The sequence below is a fragment of the Ostrea edulis genome, chromosome 5 (genome assembly GCF_947568905.1).
Source record: "Ostrea edulis chromosome 5, xbOstEdul1.1, whole genome shotgun sequence".
Lineage (NCBI taxonomy): Eukaryota > Metazoa > Mollusca > Bivalvia > Ostreida > Ostreidae > Ostrea > Ostrea edulis.
Genome location: NC_079168.1, coordinates 46,616,337 through 46,635,557, shown reverse-complemented (window position 1 = coordinate 46,635,557; position 19,221 = coordinate 46,616,337). Strand labels below are relative to the sequence as shown.

The following is a 19,221-nucleotide window of genomic DNA, read 5'->3' as shown; positions in this document are numbered from 1 at the left end:
TGTCTCACCGATTGTTAGGTGACTCGGGTGACCTAAAGCTATCGGTCCCCAACCGTCATTGTGCGTCGTGCATTGACAATCACACATTTTAAACTTCTTGAAAACTACTTAACGAATTCCTCTTTTGGTGTAATAAGAACCTTAATTGTAAATTTCCCGACTTTGCAGTTCCAGGAACCCTCGGGACAGGGCACAATTGCCACAATTTGACAATTAAAAAAATGTCTTATCTGGTTCTGCACATCTGAAAGGAAAGCTGAATGCATAGTTACACAGAGCAGGGAAGTCTGTATTTCATGAAATCTTACTATAAATACTTGAACATGCATCGTCTGCAACGGTACTATCAAGGGTTAACTCAACTTTCCAGTTTGTAAATTCAGAACAGGACGGTGTTCAAGCAGTAACTCGAAACTCCACCATTAGTCCCGTTTAACCCGACACTCGATGAAGGGTTCTGTCAGCTTCCCCTCATGAAGACTTGACAGGTGGCATCTTCATACAGTTGTTTGGTGAAGGAGACGAACTTGGCGGGAATTCAAGTAATACATCAGTCTCCAGACAACATATCTGTCAACGCTGTCAAAGACCTTTTGAAAGACTGTGTAAAGTGGTTGCCACTGTAGGGAATCTAGGGATCCGTAGTGTTGCAATGTGGTCTGTGCATGATCGATCATGACGGATGCCTGCTTGTTCATCCCGAAGTGTTTGGTCAAGGGCGATCTTCAGCCTCTCCAGGATAATCCTTGTCAAAACTTTTCCTGGAACAGATCGAACCATAATTTCCATCCAGTTGTTGCAGGATAACAAATCTCCTTTCTTTGGCGTAGGAGTGGGTATAGCGTCTCGGTTGAAGTCTGGATGTCTGCCTTTAGTGCTTCTGGTAGTATTCCATCGGGACCTCCTGCCTTATCCGACTTGATTGCTTTAGTGATCTCTGCCTTGGTTGGGGGTTGGTGCTGATGTCAAGGAACTGGATTGGTGGTGGGATATCTGGTGAGACTGAGGGTGCCGGTCTGTTGAATATTTCTTTAGAGTGTGCGGCCCATCTTGCTCCTTGGTCATCTTCGTCAGAGATGTTACTTCCATTCTTGTCCTTGACAGAGTGACTGGAGTTGCCGGTCTTACCAGAGAGTTCTGGTGTGATCTCGTATAGCCTCTTCATGTTCTTTTGTCCCGCTGCAGTTTCTGCTTCTTCAGTCAGATCCTTGGTGAAGTTTCTCTTGTCTTTCCTTTCATTTCTTTTCACTTGTCGGTTCACCTCCCAATAGCATGCTTTCATCTCTTGTTTTTCTTCTTCATTCTGTGCCTGTGGCGTCGGTGGCCTAGAGTTTAGGCTGTCAGACTCTCGACCGAAAGGTCGTGGGTTCGAATCCTGGCCGCGGGAGGGCCGACGTTGTGTCCTTGGGAAAGGCACTTTACATGAATTTCCTCACTCCACCCAAGTGTAAAAGGGGTACTTGGCGATAGACAGTGAAAGATATTGTTAGAATGTTAGTGCTCTAGCGCTTGTAACGGCAGCTTGCACTGTATGCTTCCTAGGAGGCTGAGAAAGTTCTAGATTGATATAATGTCTGCCGGGGTAATAATACATTGTAAAGCGCTTTGAGCAGCATACGCTGGAAAAAGCGCTATATAAAACCAATCATTATTGTTATTATTATTATTGATCTGGTCCTTCAGGTGCTTTCTATCGACAATCAGTGTCCATGTCTCTTTTGTTAATCATTCTTAATGTTTTCTTGTCCAGACTTCTTGTAAACTGTGTCATTGGTCTTCTGTTGTTTCCTCTTGTAGCTGGGAAAGCACACTGAACTTGTTCTTTAGCTCTACCTTGAATTTTTCTACAGTCTCTTTCAGCCTGGGAACATTGAACTTGTGTGATGGTTTTCCTGCCTGGTCATTATAGGCGTTCAGCATTTTGTCTTGAGTGTTGCTACCACTAGATAGTGATCTGATGATGCGTCTGTCCCACGCTTCACCCTGACGTCATGTAGGCTTCTCCTCCCCATTCCGCTGATGGTGATGTGGTCAATTTGGTTTTCGGTCTTGCCGTCAGGGGAAATCCGTGTGGTCTTGTAGGGGAATAGAATACCTCCGATCACTAGGTCATTGAAAGTGCAGAATTTTGTGAAAAATAGGCTGTTCTCATTCTGTTCTCCAACTCCATGTCTGCCCATGATGAGTTCTTGGTTTGTGTTATCTGATCCCACTTTTGCATTAAGATCTCAAATGAAGTCTGTCCTATTACAAATGTATATTGTTCAGAAACTTGGCGAGTTACAAAGACCAACACCAACAGATTTCAGACACTTGTGAACAGATGTCTTAGAAACATCCTCAACATCAGGTGATCGGAAGTCATCGCCAATGAACAATTGTGGGAGAGAATGAAACAAGTTGAAACTGAGATCAAGAGGCGGAAATGGGGATCGATTGGTCTCATACAACAAAAGCCTGCATCAAGCCTTACCAGGCAGGCCCTGGATTGGAACCTACACGGGAAACAGAAAGTGGGTCGACCAAGACAGACATGGCGCAGAAGTGTTGACGCCGAGGTGAAGGCCGCCGGAATTACTTGGGCCGATCTGAAGAGGACCACCCAGAACAGTGTGCGTTGGAGAAGTGTTGCTGCAGCCTTATGCCTCGGAATCAAAAGACATCAGTAAACATTCGGTTGCTTCCATGAACTCCAACGAGCGCGAGTCTGGTAAAGAGTCTGGTAAGTAACAGTTGTGACAACAGTAGGGTGTAAATCGTTCAACTATAGTCCAGCTGAACATGTCATTACTGGTGATGTTGATATACATGTAGTTGCAAATGAGTACCTGAAATCACTTATTTTACAATTCAGAGAACCATAGAACTTCATCTTTATTGTGATTTCTGTCGAAGAGTATGTCAAACGATGGGCTAAATATGAAACAGAAAAACTTGATACCATTATCACCTGCATATGGTGTTTGCATCTCTCAACGGATTCAATACGCAAGAGCTTATTCTGCGTATGGTCAGTTTTAAGATCGAGACAGGCGACTGACAAACAAATTGATGTTACAGGGGTTTCAACAGCCTCGTTTAAAGTAAATTTTTCGCAAATTCTATGGTCGTTATAACGTTACAACAACCTATTTTTGGATCAAATGCTATCTGACGTGCTTCATACCGATTGTTAGGCCGTTCTTGGCACACTAATTGTGATTACGGACTACTCAGTTTTCTTGATCAAGATATAGGGCTCAAGACGGATGTGACCGGTCGACAGGGGATGCTTACTCCTCCTAGGCACCTGATCCCACCTCTGGTATATCTAGGGGTCCGTGTTTGCCCAACTCTCTATTTTGTATTGCTTATAGGAGTTATGCGATTGATCACTGTTCGTTATCTTCACCTTTTATTATTCACATCAGTAGAAAGAGACTCATTTCCCTATAATGAAAGATAGTCTGCTGGCTATGTTGAAGAATTGTTTACTATAATGTGATTGTTCGGTGTTCACATTTCTTTCATTGAATGCTGTTTTACGGAAGTGGCTTCTCTTACCACCAGACTAACAGAGGTTCATTTACTAGCTGTCTGAAGGAATAGTGTGGTTTTCAGTATTACGTACTAAGTATATAGTATGATGCTTAGTTTCCACGAATATGGGGGAGGGGGAATTGCTGTAAATGTTGCAAGGGTAGTAGTTAATTATGGAAACCAAATGACTGTATCATCAATGGATTTATATTCTGGCGATCTACGTCTATATCTATATCTATCTAAACCTGCAAAAGCATACTTAGTACATGTACAACAATACAATGTCATCAAGAGTACCTAGACAAAACATCATAAAATCTTATTAGAGTTATTCCCCTTGACACAACGTTACTAGTATGAACGTATTTACATTTCATTTACATGCACATACATGGGGGTAACTTTTATCATTTATATCAAGAGCTAATTCATATGAATAGAAGGTGCAAGTGTACGATCATGTTACATGTAACCAACCAACTATGAGCTGAATCCTTTCACAATCATAGAATTACATGGATACTTCATAAAATATGTTCATGATCTGCATACAATACAATGTTTAAAGTGGACAAGATTTGAACAGTTTCTAGTGTCTATCACATCTCATTTGCTTTAAACATATTTCCCATGCCCCTTTCATAGACACGATTTGAGCTGAAAATTTTCTATCCCCCCCCCCCATTTTTAATGTTAACAAAGGCTTAAGACATTTCTGATGGTCAGCAAAATTTGAAATGTCAGTTGTCGAATTACAAGAGATATACAGAGCTCACAATACAAAGTTCATGTCATGTTTTTGTTTACATAGGTTAACTATATTATTCTAATAAAGTTTTGTTTAAAGCAGATTTTTCAATTTACAAGTTAATTCTGAACACAATTAAACAGTTTCTAGTGTTTCTCATCGCATTGTGTTTTAAACATGATATTTTCTATGAAGCAATCTATATTTAAACAAAAACATGGCACGAGCCTTGTTTACACAACAAGGAATTGTGAGTGCTGTATCTCGCGTGTAACTCAACAACTGCCATTAAAATTGTTGCTGATCATTAGAAAAAACTTAGTTTAGCATTGTAAACATTAAAAATGTCATATATTTGTAATACATAACCTGTAAAAAACTTAGTTTAGCATTGTAAACATTAAAAATGTCATATATTTTTAATATCAAAACCTGTAACAAAATATCATTTATCATTGCAAAGCGTTGACTATGAAATATTTGAAACACCAAATAGATTATTAGTTTTACATAAAAATTTTGAAAGTATGGAATATGTTAGAAATTAAGTCAACTTAATTCACTGTCAGTGAATCTACATGTCCTCCAAAATTATATCGGTCCTCTCACCATTACCTGGACTGTCTAATAATGTAAAACTCTACCCAGGGACAAAAGGGGTTACAGGCCTTGGCAGTAAATAATGACCCGTGGGCTTTTATGATTATCTAATTAATTCAGGTTAGGATTTTGACATTAAAATTTAAATTTGAGTTTATTGAAACCTTGAGAAACATCTCATTGGTACGAAGGCCTATTAGTATCATGGTAAAAAAAAATCCCCATCCCATTATCTCGTAATTACGAAAAGATCTCGTAATTACGAGAAAAGATCTCGTATTACGAGATCATCATCTCGAAATTACGAGATAATTATCTCGAAATTGCGAGAAAAGATCGCATAATTACGAGATGATTATCTTGTATAATTACGATAAAACATGTATATAAAGTCGAGTTACACAACTTATGGATAGTCTTGGAAACGTTTGATACTATTTCCTTCTATCTTGCTTGGTCAGCAAATCGAAATGAGGGCTACAGATCCACCCCTGATAAAATTCCTGACATATATTCCCACTACACTTGTGTCGAAATATACCGTCAAACATTCATAAAAGCCCCATGTAAACCGAAAACCCACAATTTCAAAATAATTTCGTCAGTTGGCGTTTAAACGTACAGATACTATGAATTGCCTACAATTATCGAGATACACCATGCAGTGCAAGCTTCCGGAGACTCAGCTTCCGGAGACCACGCCCCCTGGACCCCAGCAGACGTTGTTTTCGTGAATTTTTTTTTAGCCAAGCAGTTACCCCCCCCCTTTTTAAAAAGCATTATATTTTCCAACATAGGAGATTTGGAAGGCATAATTCGTCCCTTGAGCCTTCATCAGGACATTGCCCTGGACCCCAGTGTAGGTCTCAAACATCAGGACATTGCCCTGGATCCCAGTGTAGGTCTCAAACATCAGGACATTGCCCTGGACCCCAGTGTAGGTCTCAAACATCAGGACATTGCCCTGGACCCTATTGTGGGTCTCAAACATCAGGACATTGCACTGGACCCTAGTGGGGGTCTCAAAGCAGCTTCCAGTCCCCCTGCCTTATTTTTCTTATCCACCATTTTATTTTACTACCGACGCATATGGTAATAAATAGCTTTTCAACGTTCTGTAGTCGGGTTTGGAGTTGATCAACTGCGTGAAGGACAGGTTTTTTGAGTTTCAAGAGCATAGCAGAATAAATTCCATATCCAACTACTGAAATTCACATTTTCTGTGTAATACATTTTACACACACACACACACACCCTTGAAAACAACTAGTGGAAATTTTGCTTTTATTCAGTGGATAAATTTAAAACAAATATTTCGCTGAAAATGTAAATGGAATTGATCTATCGCATTATGTTCGTGTCAGCAATACATTTGCTGTCGGCTTAACATTCGCTTCTAAACAGGGAGTGTTTTGTACTTGAAGAAATCTTAAGAAATTTTGTACTTGAAAGAATTATCTTCACTTGTAATAGTAAAGTTGAATATGCAGCTGAACAGCTAGCTGACCGTGTACGAAGAGCTTTTTATGCAACAACACATTCTTTACCCTTTTATGATAACTCTTTCAAAACTTTATTCTGCTCTTATTAAACCTATCATTTTATATGGTTCTGAAATTTGGACTTCAGACTTCAATTTTAACAATTGTGACCAACTACCCTTTGAAAAAAATACGGCATTTTGTATTCAAAGATATTTTGGATGTACAGATGAAGGCTTCAAATTTAGCCATTAGATATGAACTAGGAACATTCCTCATCTGCTTTAAAGCTTCCCTCTCTATGTTTAAATACTACAAAAGACTAAAATCTATGGTGATGAAAATGGTATTAAAAGTCCAATAATATGGCCGCTAAATTCGAAGATACATGTAATAACCTTTATGACACTAGCATACAGGAAAATTGGCAGGAACAAATAAAAAAAATTGAGAAATAAACTAAATCTTCCTGGCATCATTAGATATTGATGCAAGCACATTTCACAAACATGCAACTACAAAACACCGAATTCTCTAAAAGTGGAAAATTACTCTTTTGCAGTAAAATTAGGAAGAACTATGAATTACAAGACAGTTTGAAGTTTTCAATTATGAAAGTAGTACGCTCTAAATTCTAAATTAACAAAGCTAACAATATCTGCCTGCCCTTTAGAAATTGAAATTGGTAGATATTTAAAATCATGTATTCCAAAAGAACATCGTTTTAGTCAGTTTTGTAATACTACTGTTGAAGATGAGTTACAATGATGATATATCAAAGGAAAACAATTGTAAGGTACTATGCAACCCTGTCAATGCAGTCCATGCTAGAAGGTTATACGAATTTTTACTTGAATGTTTTGAGATATATATATATATATATATATATATATATATATATATATATATATATTTGAATTGTTTGTAATTAGTTTATTATCATATATATCTCATAATGTTTAACCTGATTGTATGTCAACATGTTTGGTGACTCAATAAATATATTGTAATTGAAGACTCTCAAAATCATAAAATATTAACAACACTTCAATTTCACAATAAATTGGTAAAACTTGTAGTGTAATACTATACAATAATCTGTACACTATAGTCTCCTACTTACTGAGTGAAAAGCCAATTTATCATTCCGAGAATTCCAAAATAATTAATGATAATAGTACTTGTTGATGAATGTAAGTTCTTATCTGTAATCTAACGTAATATATTCGCGATGAAAAATGAAAACTTTATGCGAAGATTGTTCCTTGTGTAAGCAGTTGAAACTAATTGGAGTTATAGTTTTAAAGAGATCGACGTCATTGAACATCAAGTATACACAACCGAACTGTAGTTTCCATTTCTTTAATTTATTTCAAAGACGAGACGTCCGATGTTAATACTGTCTGACAACAGAGTAAGACGCTGCTTATAAATCATATCAAGGTTTAATACCCAGCCCAGCTTGTTTTTAATCAAGGCACTGAAAGTATTGACACGAAGTATCTATGATATTGAATCACATGCATGTCTTTGAGGAAAATCATGGGCCCATACTGCCTTTAACATTGTGCTTCGGTGTTTATAAATCAATGGGTCTGCTGTGCCAAAACGTTAACCTGATCACTCATAAATTTGGAAGATGTAGTCGGATGTATCAACCGAAATCACGAATGGCAGTGAGCATCTTAAGATCCTACCTCATACATGCAGAAGATACGGTTAACTGGTCCAGATACAAAATCAATATGATAACTCGCCAGGAAAATTTAGGTTAGATACAGCACCCGTATGGAAGTTTGAACCATGCACATGTAACCGGTAAACAGCTTATTGAAACTGGACTTCCTAAATAGTTTTAATCCAATTATATCACTCATCTAGAAAACACAGGTCAGACGCTGCATCAGAATTGCGAATGGTTGTATACATAAATATTCTCAATCTCTACCCAGAGTTATCGTTCCTGCTACTCTCCACTAATTACCTCTGTCAACGTCTAAAAATCATATCAAAACGTACTAAAACTAACTTAGCATATCAAACTGTAATGATCATATCTAAGCAAATCAAACACTTGTCTGAATTTTATAAACGCAGAAGCTGGTAAATATGAGACACCTGAGCGAATTAAAAGGTTTTATATAAATATTCATTCATCCAATAATACTAGAATAATCATGGAATTCGTTGTTTTTGTGAACTTGCTGCAAGATTTTAAGCTTAACACTAAAACTTGTAAAATCATACTTTATTATGCAATAGGTAGAAATAAGTTTTGCCAAGAATCTTGACATTCAGACGTTGACAGAGGTGTTGTAGCGCAGCGTAATACGCCCTCTGGTGAGAGATTGAAATATTCTGTTAATGAATCGTACACACGAGTATGAATCATGTCGTCCAGGGCCAATTGTTTATTCGGGGAAAAAATTGAAATGTCTCTCCACATACACTAACAATAGTGTTGACGCTGAGGATATGATATTAGTAGCTCTGTTGACATTCTGTCCCAGGGAGTTACAACACTTAAATATAATCTAAGTTCCCTCCGTAAAACATTTGTTAATTCTTCGCTCACAATGATGTACTTCTCGCGCTTTCATTTAATAAAGATTCATCTGTCATACTGTTACCAGGTTCCAAATAACAAGAAATGTTTTGTAGTGTTTGTATTTATGGCACTGTAAATATAGTCTGAAACAAACATTATTATATAGCAACACAAAAAAAAAAAGACATAGTATGATGAAACAAAAACAGACGATTTTACCAAAATAACTACCACAGAAATCATCTTAATGTTGTAGAAATGGTAAAAATGGATTACTTTCACTATTTGAAAGGTGAAGATAATGAACAGTGATCAATCTAATAACTCCTATAAGCAATACAAAATAAAGAGTTGGGCAAACACGAACCCCTGGACACACTAGAAGTTGTATCAGGGGCCTAAGAGGAGTAAGCATCCCCTGTCGACCGGTCACACCTGCCGTGAATGATTATCATTAACAAATAAAACGTCGTCGATACACGATAATCGATATATCTAAATGTCGAGTTGAGGGCCACAGTAAGAGATTTGTTCTTCTCATGTAGAAGCTTTTGAGTAAAGCCTGCTTCATAAGAATATAAAAACAGGTCAGCTAACAAAGGAGCACAATCCGTGCCCATGGGAATTGCAACAGACTGTTGGAAGACCTGATCAACAAAGACTACGAAGATATTGTCAATGAGGACCTCCAGCATATTTTTTGTTCTATTTCAACTTCAGAGCACTGGTAAAGGCAACATGATTTGATTAGAATAAAACATAAATTGAAAATCAGTACTAATTATTCAACAGAAAATGAATATTATATGTATATACATACAGATCATGAAGTGACGACATCATGCATGTAGACTATACACACAGGTCTACAAAGTTGTATCATTTCCCAATATGTGGCACCAAACCAGTACTCGGCCAATTTTAAAACATATCAGGTAACTCTATGCAAGAAATAATATTCCTAATTATACTTAGAACACACTATGCATAATCACATATCATTTATACATTAACACCGATGTGATTAAAATAAACTGACCTGCAATGCAATGATTAAAGTCCCATGAAAAACGAAATACCACAGTAAATGATAAATGCAACCATTCAGTCTAAAGGTGTTCCAAATTCAAATTACTGAAATACCTAGAAAAAGAACTTTAGGAAAACCTATTTATGGAAAGCAGATAGTGTAATGCTTCATAATTTCAATGATATTTATAAACTTAAGTTAAATTGGGATTTAAAAAATCTATTTACGCACACAAGCACTACCACATTACTGGTCATTTTAAAATATTCTGAACTATATATTTAAAATGATTCGCTTGATAGACAATTTCTAAACAAAGCGCGGGAATAAGGTATTTCCCCAGAATTCTACAATATGAACAGAGCTTGTATAGAATCGGAACATCACAGATTACTCCGTTTAGGCTCACGGCGGGTGTGACCGGTTGACAGGGGATACTTACTCCTCCCAGGCACTTCATCCCACCTCTGGTATATGCAGGGGTCCATGTTTGCCCAACTCTCTATTTTGTATTCCTTTTAGTAGTTGTGAAATTGACTGCTCGTTATCTTCACCTTTCAGCCTTTTCCGTTAAGTCAAGAGACCCATCGCCCCCAAAAAACCAAACAAACTCGGATAAAGGCCCCAGCATACAACGATTTTCATGGTGAAAAGATGGCGACCTTCGAAACTATTTCCTTGGAAATAAGAGGTAGACTACCAAATATACGAAACCATGAGACGTTTGGTGATTTTTTTTAAATGAAAGAAATAGGGAGCCAATTTTTGTGCAGGTAAGAGTCATACCAGGTATCCAGTAATATAAGTTTTCCGAGTGTACCAAAGCGTTAAAAATTGCAAGCTACGCCCATTTTCTTGTCATGTGACACTAGGGTGACGTATTACATCAAGACTCTCTCTCTCTCTCTCTCTCTCTCTCTCTCTCTCTCTCTCTCTCCGAACGATGTCCCGATTGAACTAGTATATAGATTCATCATAATTAAGTTTGCTCTAACACGCGCACCTACGCTAACGAAGAGTCCGTGTGATTAAGATTACAGTAGAGACCAAATAAAGGCTGGTTATTTATTACAAGAAAGAGTCGTCAGTCTATTCAAAAGTATGTGACTGTTGGATATGATTAATATTGTTACGGATTTTTCAATATACAGCAAATGTGTCGTATCGTTGTTAACTTCAGAATACATTGGTTTATTTGCATAACAGTCTTTGATTTCAAAATATTTTTGTACAGATCCTCCACTTCTCATCCATATCAAATTTCTCTGGTGTAGCATACCTCCTTAAACTCCAAATGCCCGTTGCGAGATCTATATTTTAACAGTGTCACCGCTGCCTGGATCTGGGAAGTCCATAATATAGGCAGGAATGGTTCTTGCTAAATAGTGTGCAATAACTCGTCAAGGTAATTTGACCAAATTCAAAGTTATTATGATTCAAGGGAACATCTTATACTGGACAGTGGAATTTGTTCAAAATTTGAGGTTATGATTGTAATTCTGATATGAGGTTATGATTGTAATTCTGATATGAGGTTATGATTGTAATTCTGATATGAGGTGATGATTGTAATTCTGATATGAGGTGATGATTGTAATTCTGATATGAGGTGATGATTGTAATTCTGATATGAGGTGATGATTGTAATTCTGATATGAGGTCCCATGATTGTGTGTTGTGTATTGTCCTTCTCGAGAATTTTCAATCATGTGGAGACGTCACTGGTTTAAAATTTTGACCTTTACTTGGTGCTCAAAATCATTGAGCAGTGACACCAACAATTCTTTGTAGTAGCATATCTGACAGATATTATTTGCACCTGGTAACGTTTTACAGCATCCAAGCTGTGAAGGAGAAACTTCAAATTTACTGTGCGACTACATATGCCAGAAGTGGTGTTAATCAAATCAGTATTCTATAAAAAAAAAATTCTAAAGAACTGTTAGTAAACTTGAAATCGCAAAGCTTTTCCCAAATCAATAACATCAATTGGAAAACGGAAATATTCATATCTAGTGATCAGTCATCCAAAAAATTACTTTGTTAAACACCACTCTTATTCCACGCACAAGTACATGTACTCTGTAGTTGAAATGAAAAATATGCTAGAGTTCCTCTTTGACAAAATCTTCGTGGTCTTTTGGTGATCAGGTCTTCCAACAATCTGTTGGAATTCCCATGGGCACGAATCGTGCTCCTTTGTTCCTTTGTTAGCTGACCTGTTTTTTTTATTCCATGGAAGCAGAATTCATTCAAAAACTTTTACGTGAGAAGAAAAAATCTCTTGCTGTGGCCTTCATTTCGACATTTAGATGTATCGACGACGTTTTGTCTATTAACAATAATAACAACTTTCATTCATATGTCGATTTGATATATCCCTGTGAGTTCGAAATAAAAGAAACCACAGAGTTGTCCACTTCTGTTTCATACCTAGATATTTTATTGAAAGTAGACATTAACGGCAAACTGACAACTCAACTGTATGACAAATGGGATGATTTCAGCTTCTCCATCGTCAACTTCCCATATTAATGTAGCAATATTCCATTATCACCTGCATATGGTGTTTATATCTCTCAACTGAATCGATACGCAAGAGCTTGTTCTGCGTATGGTCAGTTTTTAAATCGAAGCAAGCTACTGACAAACAAGTTGATGTTACAGGGGTTTCAACAGTCTCGATTAAAGTCAGGATTTCGCAAATTCTATGGTCGTTATAATGATTTAGTTTGCCAACAGAACCTATTATTGGAATTGGGTCAAATGCGGTCTGACGTGTTTCATACCGATTGTTAGACCGTTCTTGGCACACTGATTTTGACTACGGATAACTCCGTTTACCTGATCAGGATGTAGGGCTTACGGCGGGTGTGACCGGTCGACAGGGGGTGCTTACTCCTCTTAGGCACCTGATCCCACCTCTGGTGTGTCCAGGGGTCCGTGTTTGTCCAACTCTTTATTTTGCATTGCTTATAGGAGTTATTAGATTGATCACTGTTCGTTATCTTCACCTTTCATCCATTAGTTTTTCGTCGTAAATATTCAACATATGCATTTATGTCCGTTGTTATGCATCAATTGCCAATTGGATAATGATTTCGTATTAAAAACGTAGAAATTCAGGAGTCTCCAGACTCCCAGTCTTTTGGATACCTGTTGAAAAAAAAAGCTTGGTCCGCGCCTGTCTGTATGACTATACGTAATAGTTTTGCACTCGGCAGGTTTACTTGTACGTGTGTGCTGCTGGAACATTGTAACTTCGACCTCTAGATAATTCCCATACCTTATATACTGTGTCGGCAAAAAGTTATGTTAAACCTATTCTCATATTGGTACAAAATGTATTCATATGATGATTTCAAAGCAGCATTGGTACAATGTATAGAATTAATTAAGAATGGGTCTGGAATAGAGGGTTTTTTTTTTTACGAAAGCCCATTGAGATCATTTTCGTAGCTGAAAAAAAAACCCTAAATTTTCGCGAATTAACGCGTAACTGTCGCGAATTAACGCAAATCGTTCGCGTAGTAACGCGTAACTCTCTCGACTTAACGCGAAGCTTTCGCGAATAAACGCGTGAGGTTCGCGTTATAACACGTAATTTTCGCGAATTAACGTGAAACTTTCGCGAATTAACGTATAACTTTCGCGTTATATTGTGAAACATTCTATATGAATAGAGCTATGTAAAATAGGAACCCGTGACTAGTACAATGAACGAAGACTGACGTTTATGCAGTTATAAGCAACCTTGAAATAAAGAACTACATACATGTACACACGCCAACACACCTACATTTTACACACGCACATTTCAGAATTTTTGGTATATATGCTATAAGTTTTATTGAATGCAAAGTAGAATTCATATTTGTAATTGATTAATACCAGTGCTGCTTATCTAACAGCAGCTTTTGTTACGGGGGTATAAAATTTCGATTATTGAAATCAAGCCTGAAAATGTCACAGAATTCAAAGAACTATCAACCTCTAAATCTCGGAATTTATATTACGTTATTGCTAAAACTATGCTTATTCTATATTTGCTTTTGATACATTTGATATCCTGAAATAAACCCCCCAGAATATCTCTAGAAAGCACTTGGTAAACTAAGTTCTTCCAATAAAAGATCAATCCACACTTTTCAAAGGTTAGGGGCGAGATCAAAAGCTCAATGTCTGACAAAAAACTAAATTCACATAGTTCTCACCAAGATCCCACCCATTCCCCTTTCAAAACTAAATACTGTATGATGAATGTTGAAACCAATCGATTTTAAACAAGTAAAAACATACGATTATAGATAACACTCTGTATACCTTCTCTACTGTTTATTTACAAATGAAAGTGTACATTAAAACTATATCAAATGTTCATCAATATGTAATATTACATGTACTATATATGTGTTTTTAAAAGCCCCTTCCCTTTTTTACATTGAACTTTTGATCTCGTCCCTAATGTCCCTTGGCTGTCATCTTTTGGAAAAGCCCACATAATTCTCACAACAACTTTATAATTTTGTCATTTGATATGATTTTGGTTTTATTATCATTGTCTAGAAAGACCTCTCCTATGCGACAATTAATAACACAAAATATGTACAACAGAATCAAAGGTCAATAGGATGATCTTCTTAAAGCAGTCAGATTAGATTAAGAGATAAGCATACACAACATTACGAAGTACAGCTGGACAAGTATATCATTATTTTTCTTCATTGTAATGAAATTATTTCATGGTACTTTTTAAAATATTGAGCGTATTCAATTCGATCGTGTTTATAAGCAAAATCTACGTTTTATAACCTAAAAGTTTCGCGTTAATTCGCGAAAGTTTCGCGTTATAACGCAAAAGTTACTACCGTATTCGCGAAAGTTACGCGTTATAACGCGAAAAATATTCTTTTAGCTACGAAAATGAGCTAAATGGGTTTTTGTAGTTTTCTATGTTGTCTATTTCATATAAAAGTCACGGGACCAGATTAATTTTCATTGCTGACAGTTAACATCTAATGTTATAAAATGGGATCAGGGAAATTCAAACTATAGGTAATGAAACAGCAAAAATGTAATCAGAGCAAAAAAGTTTTCTCTTTTTTTTTTTAAAGTCATGGAGACAAGTCTTTGATTGGCAAAGGCGATAGAATATAGAAAGCTGGCATGACATTTTGAACTTGCTTCCCCTCTTGAGGCCATAACTGAATAAAAAGAAACATCATTTAAAAGTACGTGTATAAAGCTCAATAAAAATTAGCTTATGTGTGAAGTATCTAGTAAAAAGCAAATGTGTATGAATATACACAGATATTGCATCGTATCATGTTTCTTACAATTATTTTTAAAACGGAAGAATTCTTTTCCTGTTTTTTTTTTTTTTTTTTTTTTTGAAATACCACTTTCACTAGACCCTTGATAATACCCTCCTGAGATAAAACCCCGTTGCTGCCTTAGATACAATTATATATCTTCGGCACGTAGCACTGTTTTTCAAAGGGAAGGGGGGGGGGGGTCGGAGAAGTTGATTACTTCACAATGTTGTCTAAAATTCGTGACAAACGAAATACCAAAAAGATATTCTTTTCTTCAAAATCATCCTTAGTTGTGGAGGGGTTGGGGGTGGAGTTCGTCAGTTACTATATAGGTTCAACCTGATTAAAACAAGATCTTTGATCCGCTCCAATATTTTGCTGTTGCTAATACAATTTGCATTAGCAGAGACATATATCTAAGTTCGTCCATCACTATATAGGCTCAATCTGATTAAAACTAGAATTTTGATCCGCTCCAATCTCTGCTGTCGCTAATACAATTACAATTTACAATTTATTTATTGATTCACCAAGCATGTTGGCATACAATCACGTTACACAATATGAGATTTATAATGATAATAAACTAAATTATAACAGTCCATTTACATATATGTAAATACAAGTATATATATTTGACATGTACCTGTGATAATAGATTGTATGTATACAATTTAGTATTGCATATTACATAAATGTAATTATAGCAATGTACTTGTGGTGCGCAATTCAAAACATTCATGTAAAAAAAAAAAAAAAAAAAAAAAAAAAAATTCAGTAAGCAACAGCAGATTGATTAAAACCAGATCCTTGATCCACTCCAATATTCTGATACCGCTAATATAATTCTGATTAAAGCCAGATCCTTGATCCGCTCCAATATTCTGATGTCGCACTGTTTTTCAAAGGGAAGGGGGGGGGGGGGGAGGTCGGAGAAGTTGATTACTTCACAATGTTGTCTAAAATTCGTGACAAACGAAATACCAAAAAGATATTCTTTTCTTCAAAATCATCCTTAGTTGTGGAGGGGTTGGGGGTGGAGTTCGTCATTTACTATATAGGTTCAACCTGATTAAAACAAGATCTTTGATCCGCTCCAATATTTTGCTGTTGCTAATACAATTTGCATTAGCAGAGACATATATCTAAGTTCGTCCATCACTATATAGGCTCAATCTGATTAAAACTAGATTTTTGATCCGCTCCAATCTCTGCTGTCGCTAATACAATTACAATTTACAATTTATTTATTGATTCACCAAGCATGTTGGCATACAATCACGTTACACAATATGAGATTTATAATGATAATAAACTAAATTATAACAGTCCATTTACATATATGTAAATACAAGTATATATATTTGACATGTACCTGTGATAATAGATTGTATGTATACAATTTAGTATTGCATATTACATAAATGTAATTATAGCAATGTACTTGTGGTGCGCAATTCAAAACATTCATGTAAAAAAAAAAAAAAAAAAAAAAAAAAAAATTCAGTAAGCAACAGCAGATTGATTAAAACCAGATCCTTGATCCACTCCAATATTCTGATACCGCTAATATAATTCTGATTAAAGCCAGATCCTTGATCCGCTCCAATATTCTGATGTCGCACTGTTTTTCAAAGGGAAGGGGGGGGGGGGGTCGGAGAAGTTGATTACTTCACAATGTTGTCTAAAATTCGTGACAAACGAAATACCAAAAAGATATTCTTTTCTTCAAAATCATCCTTAGTTGTGGAGGGGTTGGGGGTGGAGTTCGTCATTTACTATATAGGTTCAACCTGATTAAAACAAGATCTTTGATCCGCTCCAATATTTTGCTGTTGCTAATACAATTTGCATTAGCAGAGACATATATCTAAGTTCGTCCATCACTATATAGGCTCAATCTGATTAAAACTAGATTTTTGATCCGCTCCAATCTCTGCTGTCGCTAATACAATTACAATTTACAATTTATTTATTGATTCACCAAGCATGTTGGCATACAATCACGTTACACAATATGAGATTTATAATGATAATAAACTAAATTATAACAGTCCATTTACATATATGTAAATACAAGTATATATATTTGACATGTACCTGTGATAATAGATTGTATGTATACAATTTAGTATTGCATATTACATAAATGTAATTATAGCATGTACTTGTGGTGCGCAATTCAAAATATTCATGTAAAAAAAAAAAAAAAAAAAAAAAAAAAAAAAAAAATTCAATAAGCAACAGCAGATTGATTAAAACCAGATCCTTGATCCACTCCAATATTCTGATGTCGCTAATATAATTCTGATTAAAGCCAGATACTTGATCCGCTCCAATATTCTGATGTCGCTAATATAATTCTGATTAAAACCAGATCCTTAATGCGCTCCAATATTAAAACCAGATCCTTGATCCGCTCCACTATTCTGATGATCTGGTTTTATAGGTTCAATCCAAGCTTACATTCTTAGGCTACTATAAAAGAAAAAGAGGGGGATTCACCAATTTAACTTACTTTTCATGTAAAATAACAGAATATGACGGTTGTCAAAAAGTCGAAAAAAAAGGAGATTTAAAAAGAAAAAAAAACAACCCACCAGTTCGGACCTCCCCCTCCCCCCCCCCCCCCCCCCCCCCCCCCGGGTTTTACATTCACCAATCCTTTGTCAATAACAATTCCTTAATTAAAATATAAACATATATAGTCCTGAACTCTATTTTCGGTTGAGATTTATTTGGAATGACGCCTGAGCAGTCCAAATATCCCACCGAGTCGATTAATAGGGACTCATGCTTACGTCACAAAGAGGTTTGCTCTGTATGGAAAAGAAGAGAGAAAAATATTCGGTGCATATAATATTTCATACCGTCTCCTAACCTTTAAACATTGATCATCCTTATTATTTTACAATATATATATTTGTTTAAATTATGGAGGATAATTAATACAGTTGTACATAAACAATTGAAGCATAATGGGGATTTCTGCAGAATCGGCGATGTCGATTTTTACAAATATCCTCATGGCTCCATGTTATACACCAAAGACATTTATCTGAAGTGCACTCTAAGGCCATTGGAAACCACTCTTTTTTTTTTTTTTAAGTGGGCGTGTCTATATACACGCACAGAGTGTGACGTCATCAACACTTCCCACATAGGAGAAATCAGAATTTGATTCATAAATATTAAAATGATTGACAGCTTCAATTTCATTGGCCAGACGGTCCTTCACATAATTTACATAAGAAATATCAATGTAATTTTTGCAACTTCAAGCAGACTCGCAAAAAAATGATTTAAAAATTTATTCTCACCACATTTTAGCCTAAAATGGTGCGATGAATTGTAAAATGTAACGTGTCAATATGTAGTTTTCATCATGTGAAATATCTTGTGTGCCGTAAAGTAGTTCCACGGACCTTCAAATATCTTTCCTTCGCCGAGTCGCCATTTTGCATTTCAGCTGCAGCATTGCGGAAAATAATGATATAAGGATTTTCATCAATATTCCTCGGTACAAGATGTCAAATATTAATTCTTAATGGTTTGACGAAGATTTCAAATTAACTTCCGGATAGATTAAGAAGGCTCACAAATTTTATATCGGATACTATTTTCTTGGGCGCAGTCGTAGAGGAGTAATTGAGTGATGTGCATTTCCTGTCTGATAATCAAGAGTTAATTCAGGAAAATGTAGAGGAGATATATTAAAATGGACATTTTAACATGACGGAGGTGTCGGTCCAAAAGTAAGTAGCGCCGTCACCCTTACTTTAAGAGTTAAATATTTCATTTGTAGGCATAATTAGTTCAGTAAAGGGTTATATATGACCATGGAAGATGGAGTCTGGGTTACTGATGATACCGAGTGATTTTGGACCAATTCATCAAAACCATTTTTGTCAACTTGTATTATATTGGTGTTTGTGACCAGAATGGTCATTTAATAAACAAGTAATCATGGCATTGTG

The 19,221-nt window shown here is 36.1% G+C and overlaps 1 protein-coding gene across 2 annotated transcripts in view; it reads left to right on the top strand.

Annotated features, from left to right (window-relative positions):
- Positions 1-18,520: 18,520 nt before the first annotated feature.
- Positions 18,521-19,221, top strand: part of LOC125649755 (sprouty-related, EVH1 domain-containing protein 2-like) — a 45,033-nt gene continuing 44,332 nt past the window's right edge. For both annotated transcript variants that reach the window (XM_056164606.1, XM_048877490.2), the window contains exon 1: positions 18,521-18,999. In XM_056164606.1, the coding sequence (XP_056020581.1) occupies positions 18,977-18,999 (23 nt within the window). In that variant the 5' untranslated portion in view covers positions 18,521-18,976. The remainder of the gene's footprint in view (positions 19,000-19,221) is intronic.